This window comes from Dermacentor andersoni, chromosome 3 (genome assembly GCF_023375885.2).
Source record: "Dermacentor andersoni chromosome 3, qqDerAnde1_hic_scaffold, whole genome shotgun sequence".
NCBI classification, from domain to species: Eukaryota; Metazoa; Arthropoda; class Arachnida; order Ixodida; family Ixodidae; genus Dermacentor; species Dermacentor andersoni.
Window position 1 is genome coordinate 21,208,231 of NC_092816.1, and position 25,761 is coordinate 21,233,991.

At 44.7% G+C, this 25,761-nt stretch overlaps 2 protein-coding genes across 5 annotated transcripts in view; one reads left to right on the forward strand and one right to left on the reverse strand.

Annotated features, from left to right (window-relative positions):
* Nucleotides 1-322: 322 nt before the first annotated feature.
* RpS6 (ribosomal protein S6) lies at nt 323-4,963 on the reverse strand. The gene is made up of 3 exons (XM_050168783.3): nt 4,867-4,963; nt 4,329-4,460; nt 323-957 (listed from the first exon to the last, which is right to left on the reverse strand). The coding sequence occupies exons 1-3, from the start codon at nt 4,870-4,872 to the stop codon at nt 352-354; spliced, it is 744 nt and encodes a 247-aa protein (XP_050024740.1). The 5' UTR covers nt 4,873-4,963; the 3' UTR covers nt 323-351.
* A 308-nt stretch (nt 4,964-5,271) lies between these two features.
* The window catches only part of LOC126519148 (segment polarity protein dishevelled homolog DVL-3-like), a 43,443-nt gene continuing 22,953 nt past the window's right edge, over nt 5,272-25,761 (forward strand). For 2 of the 4 annotated variants that reach the window (XR_007596537.3, XR_007596538.3), the window contains exons 1-10: nt 5,272-5,972; nt 10,225-10,294; nt 11,767-11,834; nt 13,461-13,516; nt 14,426-14,473; nt 15,464-15,575; nt 18,730-18,820; nt 19,807-19,876; nt 20,279-20,366; nt 24,248-24,376. Coding sequence is in view for 2 of the 4 variants with exons in the window: in XM_050168774.3 (XP_050024731.1) it covers nt 5,812-5,972; nt 10,225-10,294; nt 11,767-11,834; nt 13,461-13,516; nt 14,426-14,473; nt 15,464-15,575; nt 18,730-18,820; nt 19,807-19,876; nt 20,279-20,366; nt 24,248-24,376 (893 nt within the window). In the remaining 2 variants the exon portion in view is untranslated. The remainder of the gene's footprint in view (nt 5,973-10,224; nt 10,295-11,766; nt 11,835-13,460; nt 13,517-14,425; nt 14,474-15,463; nt 15,576-18,729; nt 18,821-19,806; nt 19,877-20,278; nt 20,367-24,247; nt 24,377-25,761) is intronic. The other 2 variants (XM_050168774.3, XM_050168765.3) reach the window with 2 other exon arrangements.

The following is a 25,761-nucleotide window of genomic DNA, read 5'->3' on the forward strand; positions in this document are numbered from 1 at the left end:
CTGCTTAGCATATAGAAAAATGAACTTGCATTTACACTGTAATATCACTCAACTATCACACATGCACATGAATAAGCACAGCAAGATCCCCTTGTGCGTGAAGCCTGCAACATCAAAAGCTACACCAGCATCATGGCTGAACCAGACACTGTGCAGAGGTTGCACTTTGTGCCCAGGAAGTTCAAGCAGGAAAGTCAAATGGGCTTACACATGTACTGTTGCTATTGGGTATTTGGCTCACCAATGTGTCAGCAGCAAAGCACTCTTTTGTGCAATTGAAGAAAGGTCTGTTCGTGCTCCAAAACAAAACCCCGGGCCACAGTTTCAAAGCCTGGTATAATTTTTATTGGCCTACTTGACATGGGTGGATGACTGGCTCTGGCTATGAGAAGCAGAGCGGCGGCGACGGATCTTATCCTGCCTCTTCTCCTTGGCTTCCTTGGCCCTCTGTGCCAGGAGACGGGCATAGTCTGCGGCCTCCTCCTTACGCTTCTGGGTGCGCCTCTTCTTGAGCGCTACACGGCGGCGCTTGTGCTGCAACATGGCCGGCGTGATGAGGCGCTGGATCTTGGGCGCCTTGGAGCGTTGCTTCTTGCCCTCCTTGAGGGGCAGTGGGCGGCGTACAACGTACTGCCTCACATCATCCTCCTTGGACAAGTTGTACAGCTTGCGGATCTTGCTAGCCCGCTTGGGTCCAAGGCGACGTGGAAGTGTTGTGTCAGTCAGACCGGGTATTTCCTGCTCGCCCTTCTTCTTGACCACCAAGCTGATGACACTGAGGTTGGAGTCAACGATGCAGCCACGCACTGACTTGCGCTTGCGCTCACCAGTACGTCGTGGTCGGTAGCACGAGTGGCCCTTGGATAGAAGCAGTCGCACACGTCCAGCAGTGAGCACACCCTGCTTCATAGGAAATCCCTGCTTGTCGTTGCCTCCGGAGATGCGCACCACGTAACCCTGCAAGTCAAAGGTGCATAGCACTTAGTACTATTCAATTTGGAAGCCCATTCATGAACCCATAGATTACTACACAACTCCCAAGCAACTAGATGGGTATCAAGTCAGCAAAAAGGCAAAAACACCCCTACACTACGACAACAGAATTAACAACACAAAAACAGATGTCTGAAACAGTATAAAAAAAAAACAAGAGCCTAAACTGTACCATAGGGAAGTCTTAGTTATCTCGTCCAAAACACCCATAAAGCAAACGAATGTTGAAAATAAAGCACACAGGCTTTGTGTGTTGTGAAGGCACTCCAAGCACTTTTTGTAGATGCCGTCATGACCATATCATGAGCAACATATCAAGTTACTTTTAGGTAAAGTTGAAGAACGTAATTGACTTCTATATTTGGGCTGGGCCCGAGGCATTGACTTATAAAGGAGGGCTAATGGCTGATTCGAAATAAAAATGGAATGTCAACTCAAAGCAAAATGACCTTCACACTCCCACTTGGCAGTGGCAAGCTATAGCAATTAGCTGTAGAAACCAACACTGGCAATAGCGGCCCTCGCTGCTCTGCAGTTGTGTGTTGCATAGCTACTGAGTTACGCCGTGTAGTATGCCGTGAGCCTAGACTCCACAAGATCAGCTGGAGTCACATGGCACCAGATGAATTGTGCAGTTACAAAAATTGCTACTTCTTTCCGTAAGCATATTTTGAACTCATATTAAATAAAGGTCTTTTCCTGAACATGCTTAGTCGGCCCTATTCTGAGTGGTGCAATACATGATCTTTACAATGAACCGACCTGCCTAACAAATTTGTGAGGTCCCAAGCGTTCCATTATAAAGGCGTGCAGATTGCATTGTGTATTTCTTCAGTCTCAAAAAATTGATGCTACTAAGAAAATGATCATTGTCCATACAAAAAAATGGGCACAGTATGGACAAGGCAGAATGACAGACAATCCAGCCAAATTACATGAAGTGGCTGCAACACGCACTGGAAGCTATGGCTCTGACAAAATTAAGTGCGCCAGTTACACTGCTAACACTAACTTTTTCAATGCAATAGTTGCATTGCTTACTGGTAACAGCTTGCTAGTGACATGAAAGATGCCACTCTGAAGCCCCACTAGCAGCTTCCACTGTGGTTTGAAGTAAACTGGATATAAGCTGAATTAATGAACTAAGCAAGGAAGAAGGCATTGCCTATCTAGCAGTACTCGCATGCTAGCTCCAACGCCAACATAGCATCCCTGCAAGTCATCTGCATCTCTTGCATATACAAGCACAGAGCATTTCTGCTGTTTATTTTTGATTGTGTTGATCGATTGCAGGTGACAAATACACAAATCTTAAATGACATATATTGCAATGCCTTCCAGAATCCCTCTGGCTTTCTTTTTCTCCTTTAGTTTTGACTGCACCAAGAGCTACCGTGTGTATATGCATCTCATACCCCTGTCACACACTGGACTTTATAATGTCATTAGATTCAAATGACATTTGGTGCAACGAATGCCATTCAACCCATGTGGATTACACAGGAAAAATTAATGTCATTTGGTCATGATATCAGTGGCAACCACTCAAAAAAAAAAAAAAAGAAAAGTGGGTGAGAAAAGTAGAACAAGGTATGCATAGTGTCTGAAAAAAATCAACCTATTTTTAAATAAATATGAAGTGCCACTTCAGTGAAATAAGATGCATATAAAGCTATTTCAGATGTCTGGCCACCATAAGCCAAGACAAGGCTTAGCCAGCTTAGTAGCCATAGCCGATAAATTGAACACAAAAAATACAACTGACATGGCAGCGCTGAACGATGACGCTGTTGCAGCAGGTGAAGCTGTGTACTGTACTGTGTACTTTGCACGGTGAGCAAAGCACACTAATCAGAGGAAGAGGCTTGATAGTCAGATGCAGAAGCAAGACAGTAACAAAATTCAGCAGTGCATTCAAGCAAACTCGTTCACTGTTGCTGCAGTGATGGCTACAGCTTCCACTGCTCACCGAGAATGCTCGACATTTCAAAGGAATGTATGTTGGCTTGAAGATACATAAAGATACTGCTAAACCTTGGAGCAAGTCACTTCACCCAAGTCTTCTGTGTATCTTCAAAGTCTCGTCTATTCCGACATAACGCAACTCTTCCGCAATATTGGCATGTACGTTCCTCTTCAGTCTGGCTTTACGGAGCTCTGTTAGGTTATCTTGCCATAACTTTATGAGAGTAAACATCTCCCCGCCTGACTCTAGTGCACTCGTTCTGCTGATGCCATTTGAGACGCTGTAAACACACGCACACAGGTGCCCCAATGTTTACAGTACGGCCGACAAGTGACGAAGGCCGGACACCACTGAGGTGCAGATTAAAAACATTTTGTGACAGCACGCCGTACAGCTTTTCGCTTGTTAAAATGACAGATGCCTGCAGGAGCTATTCAATTCTAATGGCAATAAATATTGCTGTATAGCAGCGGAATAATGTTCGATTCCAATGACATTGAAGCATCCACTGTGACAAGAGTATTAGCTGGGTGCAGTCACCTAAGTAGGACTTTGCAATCTTTCGAAGTGGGGCACCTTCCTGTTGCAGCTAATCAATTACATTCATAGGTTTCTACCAAGGAATACAAACCCCAGTCATGAATAGTATTGGAACAGGCAAGTATGAGTTATGACTGCCAAAACTGGATAATTAATGTAAAATCTGCATTTACACTTGGCACAGTACTGTACCGACATCCAGTCATGTAAAATGCTAGTGAAGCTCTAAAATATAAATTCAATTATGGGGTTTTATGTGCCAAAACCACGATCTGATTACAAGGCACGCCGTAGTGGGAGACACCGGAAACGCTGACTACCTGGGGTTCTTTAACGTGCACCTAAACCGAAGTACACGGGTGTTTTCGCATTTCGCCCTTATCGAAATGCGGCCGCCGTGGCCAGTGAAGCTCGAAGTCATAAAATCATTCCTTCTGATAATAAATACCGTATTCAATAACCTTAACGGAGACGTTAGCGTTCAACTAGGTCAAGACTTTTTCACGATAGGGACAAGCTCGTCCCAAATGACAATCAAATGCGAACGCCAGATGACAGCACCTGTAACTGAAACAGGCGAGCTGAAATAAAGTAAAATTGGCACGGCGGAGCACGTGCAGTATCTGCGACATATTACGTATACGGCACAGATTTCATTTCGAGCTACTCCCAAAATCGGACGACAAATGTCAGCTGTACAAGTCACATGGCTTCAAACTTTTGCTACGAGTTGGCTTCGACTGCCATGCTGCGAATAAAATTTCTTCCGCGCGGAACACACCTCCATTAGTCAAACAGTGAAATTTCAGAGTGCGTAAAATCGACTTACCTTCCATTCATCACCGAGAGCGTCGGCCTCGACTTCCTGGCCCATACGCTTCTCGTAGAAAATGCGTACTTTTTTCTCATCGTCAACTTCAATGAGCTTCTGGCAGCCAGTGGCTGGGTAGGAGATGTTCAGCTAAACGGCAGCGGGGGAAAAGGAAAAGGAGGAATAAGCATACAGTCATCAGAACTTCGGTACGGTATAGTAATGCCCAACATGCTTGTTACGTCGGCAAGCGTGACACTTCGCTATCTGAGAGAGACAAATCATTTTCACAAATATAAATTTTTGTTGTTTTTTTCGGTGGTAAAGCGACTACCTTAACGTAAAAAGTCAAGCATAGGTAGGCTAGCTAAAACCAACGTCAACCACACCGTCCGGCACCGACCTGTCCGGCAATCCGAGGAATCGCCGTTTTAATGAACAAAATTGACAAACATATTATTGTAATCCAGGCTACAACACTTTCACGGAGGCAAGCAGGTTAATATTTTCTCATCGAAAGAATTTATTACAACGTTAAAATATCCTAAATTCTCACCTTCATCTCGCTAGCATTCACGGAGAACGTGAACCCAGACTCGAAAAGGAATGGCGCTGCGTTTACTCTTCAGATATTAGCGTAGAAAAACATAAAGAGGGCGCTAGCAATCGTGTAGTATTTGAGAAGTCAAATATGGCTATAATTAAATATTTCTGAATATCTACACAATAAAATTTTTATTTTTATTAAACATAATAAAATAAAATAATCAGTTTTATTGTTATTTGAAACTTTAGAAATGACAAGGGAATGGTTGTGCACGGTTGCATACAAGACATGTTGTTAGCAGCTATAATACTAATTATAGTTGTAAGTGATACTGTCAATTGATAAGTGCACGTACAGACAAGACTGGGAGTTTTCGGCATGGTTTTATGAGTCAGGGATATTTCAACACCGCACTCAACTTTTGTCCGTGAAGCGACTCCCTGGTGGACGCCGCTGCAAGCCTGCAAGTGACAGACTTCCGCTGTGTCGGATGCACGGGAGCGCCGTGTTGATTATTTATGTTGGATGCACACTGCGGTCGCATTCTGAATCATAGCGCAGTTATTTAAGAAACTGAGTAAAACACGCGAGCTGCTCCATCAGAGTATCAATTTACGTTCTCCCCTCGCTCATCGGTGACCCGGACGCTGGGAGATCTCGGCAGGGGATTTGCCGAAGCCCGTGGTGGTGCTCTGCTGCTGAGCTTGTTTGCTCTCCGGCTACTCTCGGTTAGGAGAACGGACGCGATTCCGTATGCGTGCTCCGCTTGACAGCTGATGTTGGACAAAAGGGCGACCGTGCCTTCCGTGACGCGCGGCCGCCCCAAAGGTGTGGCCAGTGTGATGGAGGCTGTCGTGCAGGTCGGCGGCGGCGGAGTTGTGGGGTCCTCACACTAAGGCTTATCGCCATATTGGTGTGCAGCTCTTCTGAGATGCCACTTTAGCGCATCGCGCGATGGAAGAAACCAAGATCATCTATCACATCGACGACGAGGAGACTCCCTACCTCGTCAAGGTGCCCGTGCCGCCGGAGCGCGTGACGCTCGCGGACTTCAAGAATGTCCTCAACAGGCCCAACTTCAAGTTCTTCTTCAAGTCGATGGACGATGATTTCGGGTAAGCTAGCTCCATGGAAAGACTTCCCAGTTCAGAAGATTAAAGAAAAGCACGCGTGCACGTGCACTGTTCGTGCAGTGCACGTGAGCACCTGCCGCACATAATTCCGTGACTAACGGGCCCGCCTTCGGCGTTTGCTTTGTTGTTTGCGCTGCCGCTTTTTGCCCCTGGACGTGTTGTTGCCGCACAAGTCGCCACTTTGGCCGTATGTGCGCCTTGGTCGCAATCGATACTTGGTAAACCGCGCACGTGACAAATTTTACTCGGAGCTGGATAATTCAGTGCGAAGAAAGTATCTTGTACTTACATCTGCACGAACTGCTCGCGTAGGCACTTCGAAACTGCCGTCTTGGCAAACAGTTCTCTTGCAGCCCCTATTGCCACAAAATACACGAAAGGGACAAGCCAGAGTCACAAAGCTTGGAAATTATTAGCTGTACGTTTCACCTGCACCCATTAATGCAGTCACATTTACCGCTGTCACACGGCCACTTTCGATCGCTATTAAGCCCGATCTCGATCGAAATTTCCTACCGCGATTGGCTCCCTACCGCAGCTTGAGGAAAGGAGCCAATCGCAACCGAGAAATTCAATCCCGATTGGGCTCGATCGCGATTGCTCTTACTCCCGAACGCGACATTTTGACAGTTGAAGCAACCACAAAAACTGGTCTAATTTGGGCCTGCGCGCACGGAACTGGCATAAAAATAAAGGGGAGGGGAAGGGGGGGAGTCGTTACACGAACCTTGGGAGAGTAGGAGCTGCCCTTTGAGATACTTTCGACATCGCACGTCAACTTGACGGCCTTAGGATCACAGATCTTGAATTGGAATGCAAGAAAGGTGGACTTGATGTGATGCGGCTTTTGCTTTTATTTTCAAATGCTATGGGTCATAATAATAGTGGATATAATTTTGCATAAGAGATACACCTGCACTGTGAGTACACGGAACAATGTTGACCACCTTTGGTCCTTTAATGTAATACCAGTGTCACAATCAGTCAGTCAACAAACTTTATTAAAGTCCTAAGGAACTACTAAGTCGTAGTTGCGGGCCGCTCCCACATTGGGGCCTCCACCCATGGTCCTCCGCCCGTTCGTGGGCCCTTTGGACAGCCCTTAGTTGGTCCTGGTCCGGTGTCACACAAACATTTTTTATCACGATCAAGCCCTATCCGGATCATAATTCTCTACTGCAATTGGCTCCTGTGCACAGCTTGCACAAAGGAGCCAATCATGACCAAGAAATTCGATCAGGATCGGGCTGCTTGATCACGATCAAAAATGCGCCGTGTGACACCCGTATAATGCACTAGTTAGATTTTTCTTTTTGGATGGATGGATGGATGGATGGATGCAAAACTTTCATTGAAGTCCTGAGGTACGCGACTCAGCACACTGCAGGCCGCTCCCACGTTGGAACAGTCAGGCCATGCCCGACCATCGGATCGTGGACCCTCTGGACAGCCCATAATTGCGCCCCGGCATCGGGGTTCTTGATAGCGGAGAGCCACTTGTCATTGATTTGTCCCGGCCCTCGTAGCGAGGGGCAATGCCAGAGCATATGGTCTAGGCTAGCAAAGTCATTGCATTGCCTGCAAGAACTACTGGCATAAGTGTCAGCATAAAGCTTGTGGAATAAAGGCGGGCTGGGATGCGAGCCTGTTTGCAATAATCTGAGGTTCAATGCCTGCGCTCTATTTAACTTCTTGTGAGGAAGGGGTAAGTTTCTCCTGCCGTGATAAAAGTGCTGCGTAATTTCATTGTATGTGGTCGGTTGATCTCTGTTCTCCACCACTGCGGGCCAGCAAGGGAGTTCTCGATGGTCATGGAAAGCAAGACCTCGCGCCTTGGAGTGAGCCAGCTCATTGAAGTTTGTGGGGCCTCCCATGATGGATCCCGTGTGATCAGGGAACCACATGAGAGTGTGGGTGGCGATGCTTTTGTCGTCGAGGGTGCAACAGGCTTCCTTACACACGGCGCCAAATTGAAGCGCGGATGGCCACCCTGGAGTCGCTGAAAATATTGGCATGTCTGTCGTTCAGGAGCTCCAAGGCAATGGCCACTTGCTCGGCCGCACGCGACAACATGCTTCATACCGAAGCGGCGTTAATGGTCGAACCCCTGTGGTTGATCGACACTACTGTGGAATTGTTGCTGTTGCCATACTGGGCCGCGTCAATGAAGCAGCTGCCGCCAGGGAGTTCTGTCGCGCAGCGTAGGAGCGCCACCGCCCTGGCCTTCCTTCTTTCTACGTTGTGCTGGGTGGGGGATATGATGATGTTGTCTTTCTGCTCATTCGGAAGGCCCCGGTAGGCGTCTTCGACCGTGGCCGGGGGGACACCCATCTCTGCTCCCTGGTGCCGGAGAGTCTGAGAATCTGTGCCCTTTCTTGTGCTTCTGCAATTTCTTCCATGGTATTATGAATACCCAACTGCAGGAGTTGGTCGGTGCATGTGTAGTTTGGTAGTCCGAGCGTGCTCTTGATCCCCCTCCTTATCATGGCATTTGGCTTGTCTCGCCCGGCTATCTTCCAGGCGTGCATGGTCGCTACGTACATGAAATGGCATAACAAGAAAGCGTGGACTAGACTTATCAGATTCTCTTCGCTCAGGCCTCTCATTCTGTTAGCTACCCGCTTAATTAGACCGATGATGCTATCCATCTTCTTTGCTAGTTTGTGAATGGTGATGCTATTTGTGCCCGCCCCTTCAAGCGTTATTCCCGAGATTCGAATATACGTGACTTTGGGAATCGGATCTCCGCACTTGGTGTAGGGATTAACGTTGATTTCAGTGGGGGGCTTCCAGTTCTGTGGCTTACGGCCCTTTCTAGTTGGGCTGTAGAGAAGGAGCTCCGATTTCTTTGGGGAACACTGGAGTGCCGTGTCTGTTAAAAAGCACTCTGTAGTATCGACAGCTACCTGGAGAGCGGCTTCAACTTGTCCGTCACACCCTCCCGCGCACCAGTGATGTCGTCCGCGTAGATCGTGTGACCGATGTTCTGGATCTTGCCTAGGTATCTCGAGAGGACGACCATTGCCATGTTGAAGAGGAGCGGTGAGATGACTGACCCCTGAGGGGTGCCTCTTCCGCTCAGCTCCATTTTCGCTGATTCCAAATCTCCTGCCTTGAGGATGGTGCATCGTTTGCTCAAGAACATGGAAGGACGAGCCTAGGTCGAGTTTGGAGATGGCGTCGAGAACGAACTCGTGACAGATGTTATCAAAGGTCTTCTCCAGGTCCAAACCTAGGATGTCTCTCATGTCTCCAGTGCAGCGTTCCAGGATTTGGATCTTGATAAGCTTCATGGCATCCTGGGTTGAGAGGCCTTGCTTGAAACCTATCATGTTGTGAGGGAAAAGGTCATTGGTCTCGATATACACGGCAATTTTTTTTTTCTTATGTGCTCATGTTACTAAAAGTCAAGAGGCTGTTAATGTGCTATTCCGCTAACCATGATAGAGAAGATGAAGGTGCAGTAGTGCTTACGTTTACGATTTGTTGTGACTCATTTTTTCGAAGAAAAAAAAAAGAAAAACACACATGTGGTGCTGGTATCGAAGTATATAATGAAGTTGAACGCTGTCATTCAGCCACAGTGGCAGTACTAATTTTGGTTTATGCTGCAGTAAAGGAGTGGCCTCGGCCAGCGAACTTATGTGATGGTTTCAGTTCATAGTCGAATATAATGACAAATCAATATTTTAGAATCCTCAATACGCCACCATTTCAACCCTAGTCTTCACGCACATGCATTTTTGCAACAGAAGTTGCCTTTGGCCTAGTTAGTCTGGTGTAATACCCTAGTTACTTGGGGCACTTTTGAACTCGGTTAGTTCACTTCCACAGCTTGGGCAAAGAAGCCTATCACAATTGCAAGATCCATTTCCAATCATGCTCACTCGCAATCAAAAGTGCCAGTAGAAAAGCAGTAGTGTGTAATTGATTATCAGCTTTTGCAACTATTCTTTTTCTTGGGCCCCTCACTCTTCCAGCTTACAAAAATTTTCAAAATGTAAAAAAATGTCTTGGCAGTTTCTGCTGAATTTCACCAGCACTAGAAGAATGTTCACTTTGCCACTAAATAATTTGCACTTTCACCCCATCGCCGTCGATGCACCTCCACACCGAAACTAAAAGTAAAATTTACTTTGAACGATTCAGCTGCAAAAGTAGTCTGTATTGCACATAGTCGTACTTACACTTTGCTTAGCTGCTCAAACCTTTTCGACCTGTGTTGTTTTTACAGAGTGGTCAAAGAAGAAATTGTAGAGGATGACTGCCGGTTGCCTTGTTTCAATGGCCGTGTGGTGTCATGGGTGAGTTACACGGTGTAATATTGTATAGTCCAGTGTAGTGCTTCTGCTTTTGACGTTGTTCTTAGTCATTCACCTGCTTTCTGATGCTGGGTAATCGCAGAATGGATAAACACCAGCTAAGCCAGATTTTCATGTTACTTAGATACATTATACAACTTCAGCATCGAAAAACACCTTATGCCTCTGGTGGCCATTTATACTCCTGTCACAAGCACACTTTCTGTGACCACTGAATCTTGTCAATATTGAAATCTGTAAGCTCCAGTGTAGCTCATGAACTTCAACAGTCACTAGTTTCATCGTTTGTTGAACGTGTGTTACCGGGGCATTAATCATTTCCATACCATGCCATTTTTAAAGACCCCAGTTGCCAGCATATTTTAACTCTGAATAATTTCACTTCTGCTTGCACTGCCCCATGGATTTTGTGCTGCCATCTATCAAGCGCACAACTAAGCACCATTGATGACCTGAGCTCATCCTTGGGCATTTTTACTGAAAATGCCTGGATGAATCCAGCCTACCCAGGGCACAGAAGAGGTTAACTTGGCTGTGTCTGTCACCTACAACTGCCCTTGTTTGCCTCCGTCATCATTCAGTGGGTTTTATTAATGCATTTACTGTGAAATGCAGCCTTCCTGAATACTCGGCAATTAACTGTACTGCAACTCTGACCTGTGCAGCTGTTTCTCCAAATTCAAGTAGCATGGACAGTAGTTTGTGAAACAAAGTGCACGCAACAGTTGGCCACTGGTGTTTGCAGGACATTTTGTTTGCTGTTACGCATGCCAGCTTAACGACAAACATGTTAGCACTTTAATGTCAAAATATGTAAAGGGTCACAGGTCATCAGAGCATTTAGTTCTTAGTATATTCAACCAAATTGTCTGAACCATTTCACACAAAGGGCATGTGCATATCAACTCATATTTTAAGCCTGAGTTTTGTCTTATGACTTTAAGAAACTACTTTGTAACCAAATCCACATAGGCATAGAGTAAAAACTCTTTTCATGCCTTTATGCAATATGCATGCGATGGTCTGTCCTAGCTCATTTCAAAATTAAGAGTAATTGCTCACCCATCAGGTACCTGTAATGTTACAGTGAAAAGGGGAGTGGGCAATGTTAACATGTAGCATTATTTTAAACCAAGCGCCAATCTAATTTTAAACAGAGGGTAAAGAAATATGACATGTGATGTATAGCCAGTATGCTTCATAAAATGCTTTCCATTGGTGTGTCAGAAATTTTTGGATTAGAAAACAAGAAAAAGTAAAGCAGGAGATGAACTGGCTTAAAAAAATTTCGTGTACATAAAGTAGCTTAGGTAGATATGATTGTAGTTGTTGCTGCAGTGAGTGATTTCTTGAGTATAGACAATAACTTGGTGATAAAAAGGTGTATTGTAGTCTGCAGCACCCATTTAAACAGTATGTCTGCGGCCAACACTCTATTCCGCATAATTTTGCAGCTTGTGTCAGCAGATGGAAGCAGCGTGGTGTCTGAAGGAACTGAGACGCACCGGCAACGCCCCTTTCCGTGAGTAACTTCACATTGCACAGGCACTTGTTACTGTCTCCATGAATGAATGCAGTCACAGGAACCCTGGGTAGCACAGAACACACGCCTTATTGCAAAGTAATTTGAATGTAGCTGATCTTGCCCGTATCATCATTGTCATTATTATTATTATTATTATTATTATTATTATTATTATTATTATTAACAGGATAATTAGACCAATTCTGATTCTGATAACGTTAAGGGCCCCGTGTCGCAGAAAATCCGGTGTCGGCGATCAGCGATGGCGTCCCCGTAAGCGAAGATTCCCGCACATACTTATGTATATGTATATGCCACGGCTTTCTATATGACATGCAGTATATGCGAGTTATATTGCCACACCATTCTATCACTAAAGTTGCTGATACCTTGTCTTACATTCTTGACACAGTTATTCCTCTGAGTTTTGAGAATGACAGCCCACAAACAAATTTCAGGAAATGAAACACCAACAGCACATTGCTTTTATATTAAATCTTCTCAAACTGAAATATTAAAAGCGCCAAACAAAAACGGAAACCTGAAAATGATGCAATTTTTTTGGCACGGCGTTGCACCACCTCCAGGACCGGCCCACCCAAAAGGCCACATTTCTACCCGAAAGCTTGCCTTTATGCATAGTGTTCACCGTCAGCGATTCTGGTAAACATTATAATTACATAAGCTGCAGTTGCTGGGAAGCGTGAGAAGCAGTCAAGGATCTTTGAATGCTGTCGCATTCCGCTCTTAAAGGCAAAGCTTAAGCGTCCGTCAAATTTTTCTTATTATTGTTATTATTTGTCTTGTTCCTACATTAAGTTTTGCAGAGGTCTTTTGTTATCGCAGTGCTGGTGTGGCTGTTCTTGAGTATTTGCATGTCTGTGTGTTATTGCAGGGTAAAGTTTATTTTCTGATAGACGCATGCACTGGTCCAGCTTTGATGAATTACTTTCATGTCCATTACAGAATGCATGGTCACTGTGGCTGTTCGATTTTAATATATGCCATGAGATGTATTGAACAGCTAGGTCAACCTCAAAAGCTTCCTGATGCGTTACATCTAAGCATATTAAATTCTTAGTGCATTTTAAACGCAAAACTTCATTCTCAGAAAGAATCTGTCTAACATCCAACTTTTTGGTTAATGTCTTTCTCCTAGCAAAGTGAAATAGAAGCAGTTAAATGTTTATTGCAGCTTGTGCCCTTCAAAGCAAAACAAAAAAACACACTGACATCATAAACAGTGCAAATAACACCAAAATCTTTGTCTATCTAAACTTGTCATTATTGACAGAGGGTCATGGCTAATGACATCTTGAGCTCATTGTAAGTCATTAATAAAGGGGATCATTGTACGCTGCACATTAGCCTATATTTATGTTTCTTGTGTTCTTTCAGTGTAAATTGAAACATCAGCGGCATGCAGTGAATCAAAAGCAGTTTTAACTCTAGGGTGTGAGGACAGCCATTGAGAATGAGTGTTGTAAGAACAGTAATTATCTTTTCTTCTTCTCCTTCTTCTTTCCCCCTCTCTCTATTCCCCTCCCTCCATGTAAGTGTTTCTTACCATTCACTTTCGAAGTGTCATGCAATTTGCTACATTTCTTATCTTTTTTTATGCAGTGAAACAGCGGAGACCAGCTTTACAGAGTCTGAGTCTGCCATTAGTTCCCACAAAGGTAGGAGACTTGCCAAACTGGATGAGCTTGTTAATGTTGTTAAATTAACCTGTCAGTCCCGTCATACAGTGCAGAAATGAGAACTTCTATTTACTCTATCTGTTTGCTTTGACTGTTCTTGTTACGTTTATGTCACTCTAGAAACTAATCTACCTATGTTTCTATCTAGCTTGGCTGCTGTAAGTATAGCCTGTTTACTTACCTTTCCCTTCTGCAGTCCTGCTCACTGTTTTTTCTGCAATTCCTGTTTAGTGTATTGTTCTAAAAGAAGCGTGTATTCAAGTAAAGTATTCCTGTTTCTGCATACATTGCTGTTAAATTAGATGGTCAGGTGCAGCCAGACAGGCCTTAGTGTAGCATTGTTCATATTTCATTATATAAGCTCAATCGAAATTATCCCGAATTTTTTAAAATTGGAAGTATTCCTGCTTTTTGGTGTCTTAATTATTTTCAAACTTCATTAATGTCCAAGTTAGTTAGTATATTCAAACAAAACTTGTATTGGTACTGCGGGACACTTGCCATCGTCATAAGTTTGGTTGTTTTTAATGTGCTTTATATTTTCACAGAACAAGTCTTTTTATTTATTTACTTTCCCTTCTTTCGACTGCTTGGTGAGAGAAAAGTGTTGCATTCTTGAATTCAATTTCGTGCTTGGATATAACAGAAATGTACTTGGCTTAGATATTCCTTAATATTTAGCACGAAATGTAATGTTTCCAGCCCAGCCACGGCATTGCGCTGCCAAGCTTAACGTCCATCCAAGAAGGCTCCTGTACTTATGTCTAAGTGCGCATGGCAGAATCCCAGGTGTTCAAAATTAACCCTGCCTCATAATTAGATCGTGGATCTAGCGCCTAAAACTCCGTAATTTAATCTTAAAATGTGTTTCCTCTACCACTCCTATAGAGCATCACCACCATCATCAACGGGGACCTGGCCGTCATCGAGATAAAGGTAGGTAGGCAGAAGAATGAAGTTCATAAATTCACTGTAATGGGATGTGGTACTCTTTCACTTGGCTCCTTTCGTGTACCTCTTGTTAAATTACTGTTGCAGCCTGGAGCCTCACATTTCACAAGTTTATTGCTCGACTAGATTGAAGCAGTTGCATCACAGCATTAGCTGCTCAGAAACGTGCCATGTTTATGGCATAACGTGCAATCAACCCTTTGCCAGGAATGGCCCTTTCAAGCGTTCCTTCCTCCCAGCATGTTCTAGTGTTTTACTCTATCATTTGAAGACGATAAGGAAGTGCTAGAAGCAATTCTGAATCATTACACTTTTCTTTAGCTTTCTCCGTGTCTGTGAGGACCTAAAGATCACCCAATAGTAAATCAAAATTGCAGTTTAAGGCCAAGCTTCACCTTCTCAGATTGTTTTGTTCCCTTTGTTCCCAAACTTAACATTTAGACATTGTAGCATAATGTCACAGGTCTCACAAATTTTTTATGCATTGCAGCCCTTGTTCCTTAGGGAAATTCTGCACATATTGCTAGGTTACATTCTGGTTTCTGTGCAGCTTCATTAGTTTTTTTGTTTAATTAACAATTAAATAAAATCTGTTGCCACTCATTGCAGGAATGAATCTGGGGATTATTAAGCATCATCCCCACTTGTTTTTCACTTTTGCATTGTGCAAAAACGTTTCTGTCATTAAAATTGACATTTCAAGCTATTACAGAAGTGTGGCCTGCTCATTTAGCTTGACCCTACATTTTTCTTCAGTGTCTGTGCAATACGAGCCTGTACCTGTATTTACCTGCTCTTGTCCTAGATGTGTCAGTTACGTACTGCTTTATTGTTATGTTGTAAGCGTTGCTTCTCCTGTTCTGCAATGTGTACACTGTACCACATTGTGTACTTTGCCTCTTTTGATTGTGCAAGTAGGCCCACTGTATCCTGTAAATAAGTGGATAAGCAAAACACCAAGCGTCTTCTTTGCAGCCGGTCGTTCCAATGGACATGCAGCAGCTAAGCCAGGGGCTGCCTCGGTGCTAACTACCAGTGACATAGAGACCACAAGCTTCCTAGACTCTGAGGATGAGACTACCAGCCGGTAAGTCTTAATACTGTCACGTGGTAGTGACGGTGAAGAAAGCAGCCAAATTGAGAAAGACGAAACTAGCGTTTTATTGGGCGAACTTGTGCCCTCAAAAACAGGCTACACTCAAAGAACGGTGACAGCGGCGAACACAGTCGGCGATCGGCGAAAATCTGATCAGCGAGTCATGCGCGTTGGCTTTTATAGATCAGTCGTCGAATGTTCCAGAGTAATCGCTGGGACCCGCGTGCCTTCCACAAAGTTCTACGCCATTCGCATCGCGCATGCATGCAATCAGATTACACAAGGTTCGGCGACAACAGACAGCGGATAGAAGCATCGATAACATTCTAGGAACTTCCAATACATGTAGACGCGTCCTGCGCTGTGCGATAACATTTGTTAGGCAGTGAAACGTGTCGCCCGATAAAGACCAACAAGTACACGTGTCAGTGCCAAGCATAGGTGTACTCACAGCAGTAGCATAGCGGTTGTGGCACTGCACTGCTAAGCTTGGGATCACAAGTGCCATCCCGGCTGCAGTGGCCACATTTCGATGGGGGCAAAATGCAAAAAACACTGATGTACTTAGATTTAGGTGCCCGTTAAAGAATGCTAGGTGCTCAAAATTGATTTGTAGTTTTCCACTAGGTCATGCCTCATAATGATATTAAGGATTTTTCATGTAAAACCTGGGAATATAATATTTTTCCAAGAGGCCCTGGACCACTCCTCGGGCTTGGTGAAAAAACAGTCCGCGGATAGCATAAGCTGCTGTGAACATCTCAGCCAAGTTTTGCAGTCATGCATGGCACATGAAGCCCTCAAGCAGAGCTTGAAGTCACCTTTCTCTCAAACGCTCTCTTTTCAACATAAGTCTGCTCCTCACTCTTTTCTGAATGCTTTATTTCGTAGTATATAGCAGGGGCGCGATCGGAGATATTTGCTCGATACGCCTTCTGTTCGGTTGCTGCAACGTCACACAGTGGCAGTATGCAAAATTTGTGACAACGGGGCGGAGAGAGCAGCCAATCAGGAAGCGGGACCTCCCCGGAAGTTTACTTCCGTCGTTTGTCGTCTGCTTGCGGACAGTATACTACAAAACGAAATGTTTCTCGTCTTCCAAATGAAAGAAATTTTTATCTAAAAGATATATTTTTTCTTCTCAAGCCCAAACACGTTTTCAAATAGTAGTACGTGTGACTGCTGCTATGTATAACTATTAGTTTCTTTGCGTCATCCCTAGGTGGTGTCGCGCACAGTGAGAAGAAAAAAGAAATAGAAATGACGGGAAGAGTGGCGCACTTTTTAAGAGGCAGCGACAACATTCCAGTGGCTCGCTGGCACCGATGATGGGGTCGATTTCGCTGTACAACCAACGAATTATTTGTTCCAAGAAACGAAAACGACGCCGGAATTCACTTTCTGCCATTTCTTCAAACGAGTTTCGCACCGCCACCCGCTCTCCTCCTTCCTGTAGAAACGCCAGCGCAACAAGTTCCCAACAGAAGCGCCATTTTCTCGAATTAAACTATGGATTGGATCCAAACGTGCCATGCCGCAGCCGCCGGTTTTATCCAAGCCAATCCACCAGACGCGCCATGCGAAGCCGTATGATCGCTCCAAACTTCCCAGCTCCCGTCGGGTTCGGCGCCTAGCAGAGGAAATGCTTGGTGGGAGGATGATTGACAGGAGCGTGTCGTCATTTTGACGTCACCAAAAACGTGGCCACGCCCCGCGGCTGGCGACGTCGCCTCGGAGTAGGCCAATCGCGCACGCCAGTAACCGAACGAATGCGCCGAACAACCATCTCCGATCGCACCCTAGATTACCATACGCAGCTGATATTGGCCAATAGCTGACATCAATCAAGAAGGATGTCTGGATCAGTGGGCTTTTTCCTACTGTTACTGTCCACATTTATTGACATAGTTTAATAAACAGGCTGAAGTAAGCGAAAATCTGCTTTCGAATTTCGATAATTATTACGTACCTCCAGAAGAAGCCGACTAGCGTCTGCTTACGCTCGGACGAAGCCCCCCGCATAGGAATTAAGCTTTGGCCGCCCTGCTTATCAGTATTGTAGCCGTTGGGTCTCGCTAATTTAGACTAGTTTTCAACACTCAACTAGCCTCAAACCACATGAAACTTAAGGTCACACCACACACACGCTCATTCCTGGATGCGCTTAGTTAGACGCCCTGACAGAATTCACGTCATAATTATCTATTGATAGCGCATCAAGATGTGCAAGTTGGATGTGGTAACTATCCGTCAGTCAAGCTGATGCAGGGCAAAGCCGCTACGCACCATGTAGCACAGTGAGACAGGATCATATAAGCACAAGCGCGCGCACTTTATTCCTGTTGTGCATAAAGCAAGCGTTGTAGTTTCATGTGGCTGTGGTCTGCTACATAGCGTAGATACCGTGGCCACCGGGGGGTGCTGTAACGAATCCACTGGCTGAGTGCACTGCAGCTTGCTGAGGACAGCTGCATTTAGCACGTCGTAGGTGCCAAAATCAGAAATATTGGTGTCTAGGTGAACATAAAAAATTAAATTTTAACTGCGCACCACGGTGATGTTCAGTAGGAAGAGCATTGTGGGCACACCCTGCTCCGCTGTAGCCTTCGCAGTGCAAAATCATTGAAGGAGGAGTGGAAGCACCACGAACGATATGCTTGATTTCCAATAACTCCACTTCTGCTGAACGTGATGAAGAACATATTGCAGCTAAGTATTTCTGAAATAGACTAATTTAACTTCAAATACATTTCTCAATTTCAGTAAAAAGTGGTACAGCGCCCCTTTAAACAGGTGTGCCAGGGCAGCGTCAAGCTAAACCATAGACACTTCTTTCACAAGTTTGTGGATTGAGCTGACATTCATTAATTCGTTAACTTCATGCAAAGTGATGTATAGTTCTCCTTGTTAGTACCAGTTTGCTGTGAAAGAGGACAAAAGTGACATTTTGACTCATTTATAGACTAAAACCTGGCTCTAAGGGAAGCCAGTGGATAACAAAAGATTTAGCTATTAGCAGCAGTTTTAAAAAGGGGAATGTAACATGCGTATGTCTGGTTATGAAGAAATTGTCAGCGGTATTGAATCTGAGTATGACAGCCTGACCGATGAGTGTCATGTTTGCTTTTTCCTGATGCTTTGGTAGGATTTCAACCACCACTGAGGAGAGTAGCGTGTCACGCATTTATGCGAGGCATCGGCGTAGGCGGCGAAAGAAGATGCCACCCATGAGTCGGGTGAGAAATCTGTTTGATTCTCTGTCTCAGCATGCCATCGCTTACTGCCTTCTAGTATATATTTCAAAGGCATTGCTTCATGAGGTTCAGTATGGCTCCACTGTTGCTTGATCTTCTGGCACTACGAACTAATGGGAATGTAGCTAGATTTGAACCACTTACCCTAGGGCCAGAGAGAATTCATTTAAAATATTCTATGGCGGACACTTACGGGCTGGGTAAATATTTCACAAGTGTAAATTTCGCAAAAATAAATGTAATTGAAGAACTATGCTTTTATACATAGATTTATATTTCTGAATTATAAGAAAGCTCTCCAAGTGAGTAGAACCTGTAGTTGGGCTAGTTGATGCATGATCGCTTACAGATTACTGCAGGTTTAGCGTGAAGCATACAAAGGCACATAACATGAGCGCGAATCCAATAGCGCTCATCGTGTGTATAGTTATTTTTCTCGCACGAAATCCATTGCAAAATGTCCTACTGACATGTCTGCATACCTACCATTGCAAGCGTTGTGCATTTGCAGTAGGAGGTTGCTTTTTACTGAATTCATTACACAAGTATGAACATTGTGCATGCGTGTGTGTGTGTGTGTGTGTGTGTGTGTGTGTGTGTGTGTGTGTGTGTGTGTGTGTGTGTGTGGCTGAGGATTTTAGACGTTAAGGGCTTCGTACGAGAAGGAATGTATTACTGCATGAATTTAAAGATTCTAGAGAGGCTTCACCCCAGCTCTGAAGCCTAACAACTGTGCTGGAAAACATTACTACAGTTTTGAGCAAGTAGCAGCAGAAATGTTAGTAGCCTTCTGTCCTGTTCTGCATTTCTGTTCAGGCTGTCAGCTTTCACTGCTCTTATTCAGTGCAGTCGAACCCTCCAGCAGTCCCTTGACTAAGCAGGACCTCATGCTAATTGCATTTTCAGCTGTCAACTTTTCTTTCGAAAGCAGTACAAATATTTTACAATTTTTCTTTGTGTGTTTTCAGACATCTTCGATCAGCAGCATCACAGACAGCACTCTGTCACTAAACATCATCACCGTCACATTAAACTTAGGTAAGCACAAGCTTTTAGACGTTTAATTTGTGACTAGAAAATTTGCTGTGGCAGCATAACTTGTGGCACTCTCGTTGTCTTATCATGAAAAGCCGCAGTCATGCGTGGATCAGATTTATAAGGGGCTATTATTACTTTGGTAATATTGTAAGCCGAAACTAATACACCTGATTTATACTTTACTTCTGTATGAGATATAGTTTCAAAGGACCAAGCCAATTGAACCAGAAAACATGTTGCGTTGTAACTAAATATACTAACTCCTTATGAAACCTTAGTTAGGTTGTAGCAACAAGGCCTTGGGTTGTGCCTCTTGATGTCCTAGGATGGTGCTGCCAAGTTTTCAAGCACTGTCAGCTGTGTGTCGTACCTTGTGTAGAAGTTTCTCTGCTGTGCTTGCAGATACGGTCAACTTTCTTGGCATTAGCATAGTGGGCCAATCGAACAAAGGTGGAGATGGTGGCATCTACGTGGGCTCCATCATGAAAGGGTGAGTGTAGTAGAATGTAATTTCCATTACAATGGCTATTTCTTTATTACTAAAAGACAAGCTGCAGAAGTGTTCACTTTTTTCCTTTTCTGCCCCATTAATTTGCACTACATTAGAATAGAACCTCGCTTTAGTCATTCCATATAACAGCTTAGACCACTTATAACGTAACCACTTATATTATAGAACTGGCTATAACACTGCCTTTTCTGACTCCTGTTTACCCTCCCATAGAACTCCATGTATAGTAAATCCTCATTAATTCGGATTTCACGGGGCTGGAAGAAATGTCCGAATTAACCAAATGTCAAATTTTCGAGAGTACTAAGAAAACAAAGGAAATTCTTGCTATGTGAACACTTTCTTATTTATTGAATTAATCTCCAAATCCTGTTTCTATTTTGCCGAAATGCAGTATGGAAGCTGCGATTCTCGTAAGCGTGCGACTGATTAGCCCTCTCAGCAGCGAAGTCCTCGCAACTTCATATGCAGTGCAGCTGCTTCACGTGTCTTCGTACGAGACACACTTTTCTCTTGTGCACACACCCTGATTAATTTTTCGACAATGCGCTTGTTGCTAACAGATCACCTGCCCATCGCAATGTAGCCGGCACTCTTCATCCTTGACGGCTTTGCCGTTTCAGTGAGACAAAACAAAACTACTGTTTGCCGTAGCCGTTGCGGATGAGTGTGTGGTCGCTATCAGCACGATTGTGGGCTGTGGCCACAGCATTCTGAAGGCATGCAGCCAATGCACGCATCAAGTTGAAACAAAACTACCATTTGCTGCAACCGATGCGGACAAAACAGCAGTCGCTACCGACGCCATAATGGATTGCGGTTACGCAGTTGTGAAAGTATGCAACCAACACTCTGTTGTGCACAGCAGCAAACACACGAATAAAGGCTATAAAGGTACAAATAAGCACAAAGTGTTCCAGCGTTCTTATTGTTCACGTACAATCTCCAATGATGAATATAAATATGCAGACTCTGATGCTTCGTTTTGGTCAGATGCTAGTACCGCTTTTGCTCTTTTTCATCGCACATTTCTGGTGCTCGCCAATCTTCAAGAGTTGTCCAAATTAACTGATGTGTGGCCAAATACATACGAATGAACGAGAGTTTGATTCCATTAAGTAATGCATACACCTGCTAGGATCGGAGGACGAGTCCAAATTATCCAATTTTCCCAATTAACGAGTTTCGAATTAACTTATTACTGTACACGCATACCGCTTATAGTGCAGTCGCGGGGTACGAAATACCAGTTATTATGTGGCTTCCATGGGAAAATCCCGCACTCAAGTGCAATAGTAAGCGCGCTTCTTAACCCTTTCGCTGTCGGACCTTTCTGGCCGTGATGCACCCCCAGTGTCAGCTTGGTTTCAGGGAACGAGCATAACAGGGAATGAACATAGCAATTTATCTTTTATTATGATTGGTATACAAATAACATAGTCAATGCAATAGGCACATTTCCGTGTTCTGCAGCTGTTATTAGTAAACATCATTATCATCATCAACCTGACTATAATATCCATTCAACATCCGAATCTGACGATGCGGAACACACCTCTTCCTCGTATTAGACTCTGTCCGAGTCCGAGCTCGGCTCGTATTCTGAATCAAAAGAGCCACCGCTCCAATGAGCAGACGAAGGTCTCACGCACTCAGCCATCCAAAAGTAACCGCGCGCAGGGAGGATGCGCTTTCAGTCGCCCGCACAACGGAGAGAAATGGGACTTTGTGTGATCAAGAAGACAGAGGGAGATGGAAAAAGGCTAAAACAAAGTTTGAAGGGCTTTTTGTTTACTGCTGCAAGTCGGAAGCGAGGGTGCGGCGAGAGAGCGAAAGCAGCAATCGAGTCACTCTTTTCGGAGAGGCAACGGCGTGTGCCCCTGAACTTGTTGAGCGTTAGCAGACACACCTACAGAAGAAAAATAAAACCTTCAAACCAGCGGAGATGGCAGTAACAACCCGTGAACCCATAACCACACCCACACGACGCATGATCCAGTGAACGCGGAGCCACCGTGCCACTCAGCAAAGAGAGAGGGGCGAGTGGCAGTCGCACCGTACTCTTCAATACATGTACTAACACAGGTCGGGGCGAAAATACGAACTTGTAGAAAGAATCAACAGATGGCGTGGCCAGTCCAGGAGCGCCAGCTTTGCGCTCAGGTGCGAAATTTTGAACGCACGATAGAGAACGTACAGGTACGTCAGTGACACTGCGGGGGGGAAGCGCGAAGATGTACCAGTACGTCCGTGACAGCGAAAGGGTTAATGAGGTGTGCCGGCCGATGGGAGGGGAGTGCGGCGAGGGCATTGCAGAGGAGAAGGAGAAAGGCACGGAGGGAATGAACAAGAAATGAAAAAAAAACAAAAAGCGGCAGTAGCATGGTGCAGGGGGTTGCCTAGGTGATGGAGAAGCCTTTGCTTAGTGCCCTCCACGCTCGTGTGCATTGTCATTCTTTGGCAGCGTTGGCTCTCCAGCTTGTGTCCACCACTTAACATGCACATTGTCGTGGAGTGCAAATATTACGCGTGCGACCTTAACTGCTATCAGTTTAAGCGATGTTCCCCAAATTTAGTTCAGAGCTTTTAGGCTTTATGCCCCCATGCGAGCTTCCGCTGTACCTACCAGTATGTGCACATACAAACTTTGTAGGCATTGGCAGTAGTTGCTGTGGCTGATCACCTGAGAAAACAAACTCCACTTCACACGCGCTGCTGTCAGTTCAGCCTGTGCACTGGACTGCATGCCCGATCTTCTACAGGTACAATTCTATCAAGGGCGACCTTCCTGCGATGGCATGCCGCCGGCTACAGCATGCTTTGTCGGGAGTAATTTGCAGTTTGGGGCCGAGTCAACAAAACACACTACAGTGGCTATAAAGCACTTGGAAAGCAGAGGAACCTCTTCCACAACGAAAGCGAGGGCACAGGTGGCACGAGCAACACTGGAATGGCAGCAACTTGGTTAGCAGTCGCAATATTTTCGACACCACAGATCGCGACATGCAAATCAGTCAAGGAAATCGAACAAGACACTGTAAGGGCGTCTGAAAATTCCGTCTCCATTCTACGTTACTTCTGTAGATTTGGTGGCGGTGCTGCAGGGAATTTCAAATGATGAGCAGGTCTGAAAATTTTGTTGGCGGTTTATGTTCCTCTATGTAGATCTCTCTCGTTCTGTGTTACTTTATCTGCTTCATGCAAAGACCACAGGTTCTACGACATTAACCTTTTAACATTTATAAATTTAAACAAAACCAAACATCCCGGTCCCATGCTTCGATTCTTACATGTGTGCAGCTGCTTGGTCTACATGTTTTGCACGTGTGTGGCCATTGAAAGATGCCGTTTTGGTTATAATATGGATATTCGAGACTCCGGCAACTTGCTCTATAAGCAGTCTATGCCTATAGTAAATATCTTGTATGCAGTAAATGACAATAAACAAAATCAAAATGACGATACACTTTTCAGGGCAGCTCATGGCGGCTCTGTTCTACCTAGAAGTAACGTATAGACCCGTGTAAGGGCAACACCCCCAACTTGGCAGCCCGAAACTTGGGACAAAAAATTGCCAATAAAGGATCAATCGCATTCAGTGCTCTGATGTCGCACATGCACATCGGAAAATTTTCGCGCACTGCATACTTCCCTGTGCCACTGCTAGATGGCTAGAGCCTGGGTGTGCACAAGATCGGAAGTGTGCACAAGTTATCGGCTGTGCCAGCAGGCACCATTTTGACCAATAGGTTTGGTACCATGCAAGGGCCGCACCTCATCAAAATTGTGAAGAAAGAAAGTGCGGCCCTTACACGAGTCTATACGGTAAGACCCCAGTGAGCATGTGTTACTTGTTGCAGGGGTGCTGTTGCTTTGGATGGTCGCATTGAGCCAGGTGACATGATCCTTCAAGTGAATGATATCAACTTCGAGAACATGAGCAACGATGATGCTGTGCGAGTGCTCCGGGAGACTGTACAAAAGCCTGGGTGAGTCATCTATGTAAAAACAATAGGAAGGGGGTGAAAAACTTGTTTTATTTGCTCCTGTTGCCGTATGACTGTAATGCTGACGCTGTAATGTAACAGCATCTAGTCATTCATGCGGCATTGTTTTCGATGCAAGTTCAGATTGTTTGGCACAAATATTTGATTAATCTTCCTTGTGCATTTCTGCTTGGCATCTTTCTGCAGTGCATGGCTGCTGTGCCATCGGTTTGGTTACCACAATGGTCTTCCTTTGGTCTTCCAATGGCTACCTGCCCTATCATATGCTAAAATACTCTGTAAGGAGCGAAAATTGAAGTTTTGATATGTTGAAGGAACTCTTTAGGGAAGAAGACACAATGAAACCAGAGTACCGTATTTACTCGCATGATCACACTTGCATAATGATCGCACCCCTGAGTTTTGTCGTCAAAATTTGATTTCTTTTTTTATTTCCCGTGTAATGATCGCACCCTGAACTTGCCGCAGCGATATGTCGTGTGCCAAGTCTAGCTAATATTTATCGCGCTTACCATCTGTTGAATGCTACGCGAACGACTCTTCAAGACAAACCAAGCGGTCTGCACGCACCAAACATTCTTAAGTCGATGCCTCATTTCATTACTTTCATCACTTTCCGCACTTCCATGACTAAAAAAAAAGCTGCAACCAAACTTGCCTGTATTACAGTAGACTCTCGATAATTCAAACTCTGATAATTCGTACTTTTGGTTAATTCAAACAAAAATCAAATTTTTGGTTGGTTCGCCATGTTTTCAATGTATTTTAAGGCCGCTTAATTCAAACACCGCAATTCTGTTAATTCGTACTTTTTGCTTGTCCATACCGGAAAATTATCGGCTACCGTTGCCACCACTGGTGAAAAATCTGACTTCTTATATCACCACAACAGCGGAAAATGTTAAAATAAGCGCACTATGGCCTAAAAAAATAAAAGAAAGCGAACAAGAGCCTAACAAACAAACGTTCGAAACAAAAGCCTCCCGAAGGGCACATTGTTGCTCAACTTTCCGTGGCTTGCTAGCATGCTTGCTAGCCAGTTCAAAGCAGGAAGTTCGAAACTAAAACACATAACCCTCAAAACTTGTGGAAATGACGACTGTCCACCTGCGTTTGTCAAAACGCTCAAAACTGACGTAAAACCTGACGTAAAAACAAAGAGCACGAGAAAAGGAAAAAAAAAAGGTGCGAAAGTGACGTGAGTAGCATCGGCCGATTCCGAATCACGTGACCGCTCGCGCTTTTCTTTCCCTGGTCGGTCGTCCGCGTTGGTAGCATCATGTCTCCGCGGGGGAAGTACCGAACCCTTTCTGTGAAAGCAAAATTGGCAGCCATAGAAGAAGTTGAGGCTGGAGCGAAGAAGACTT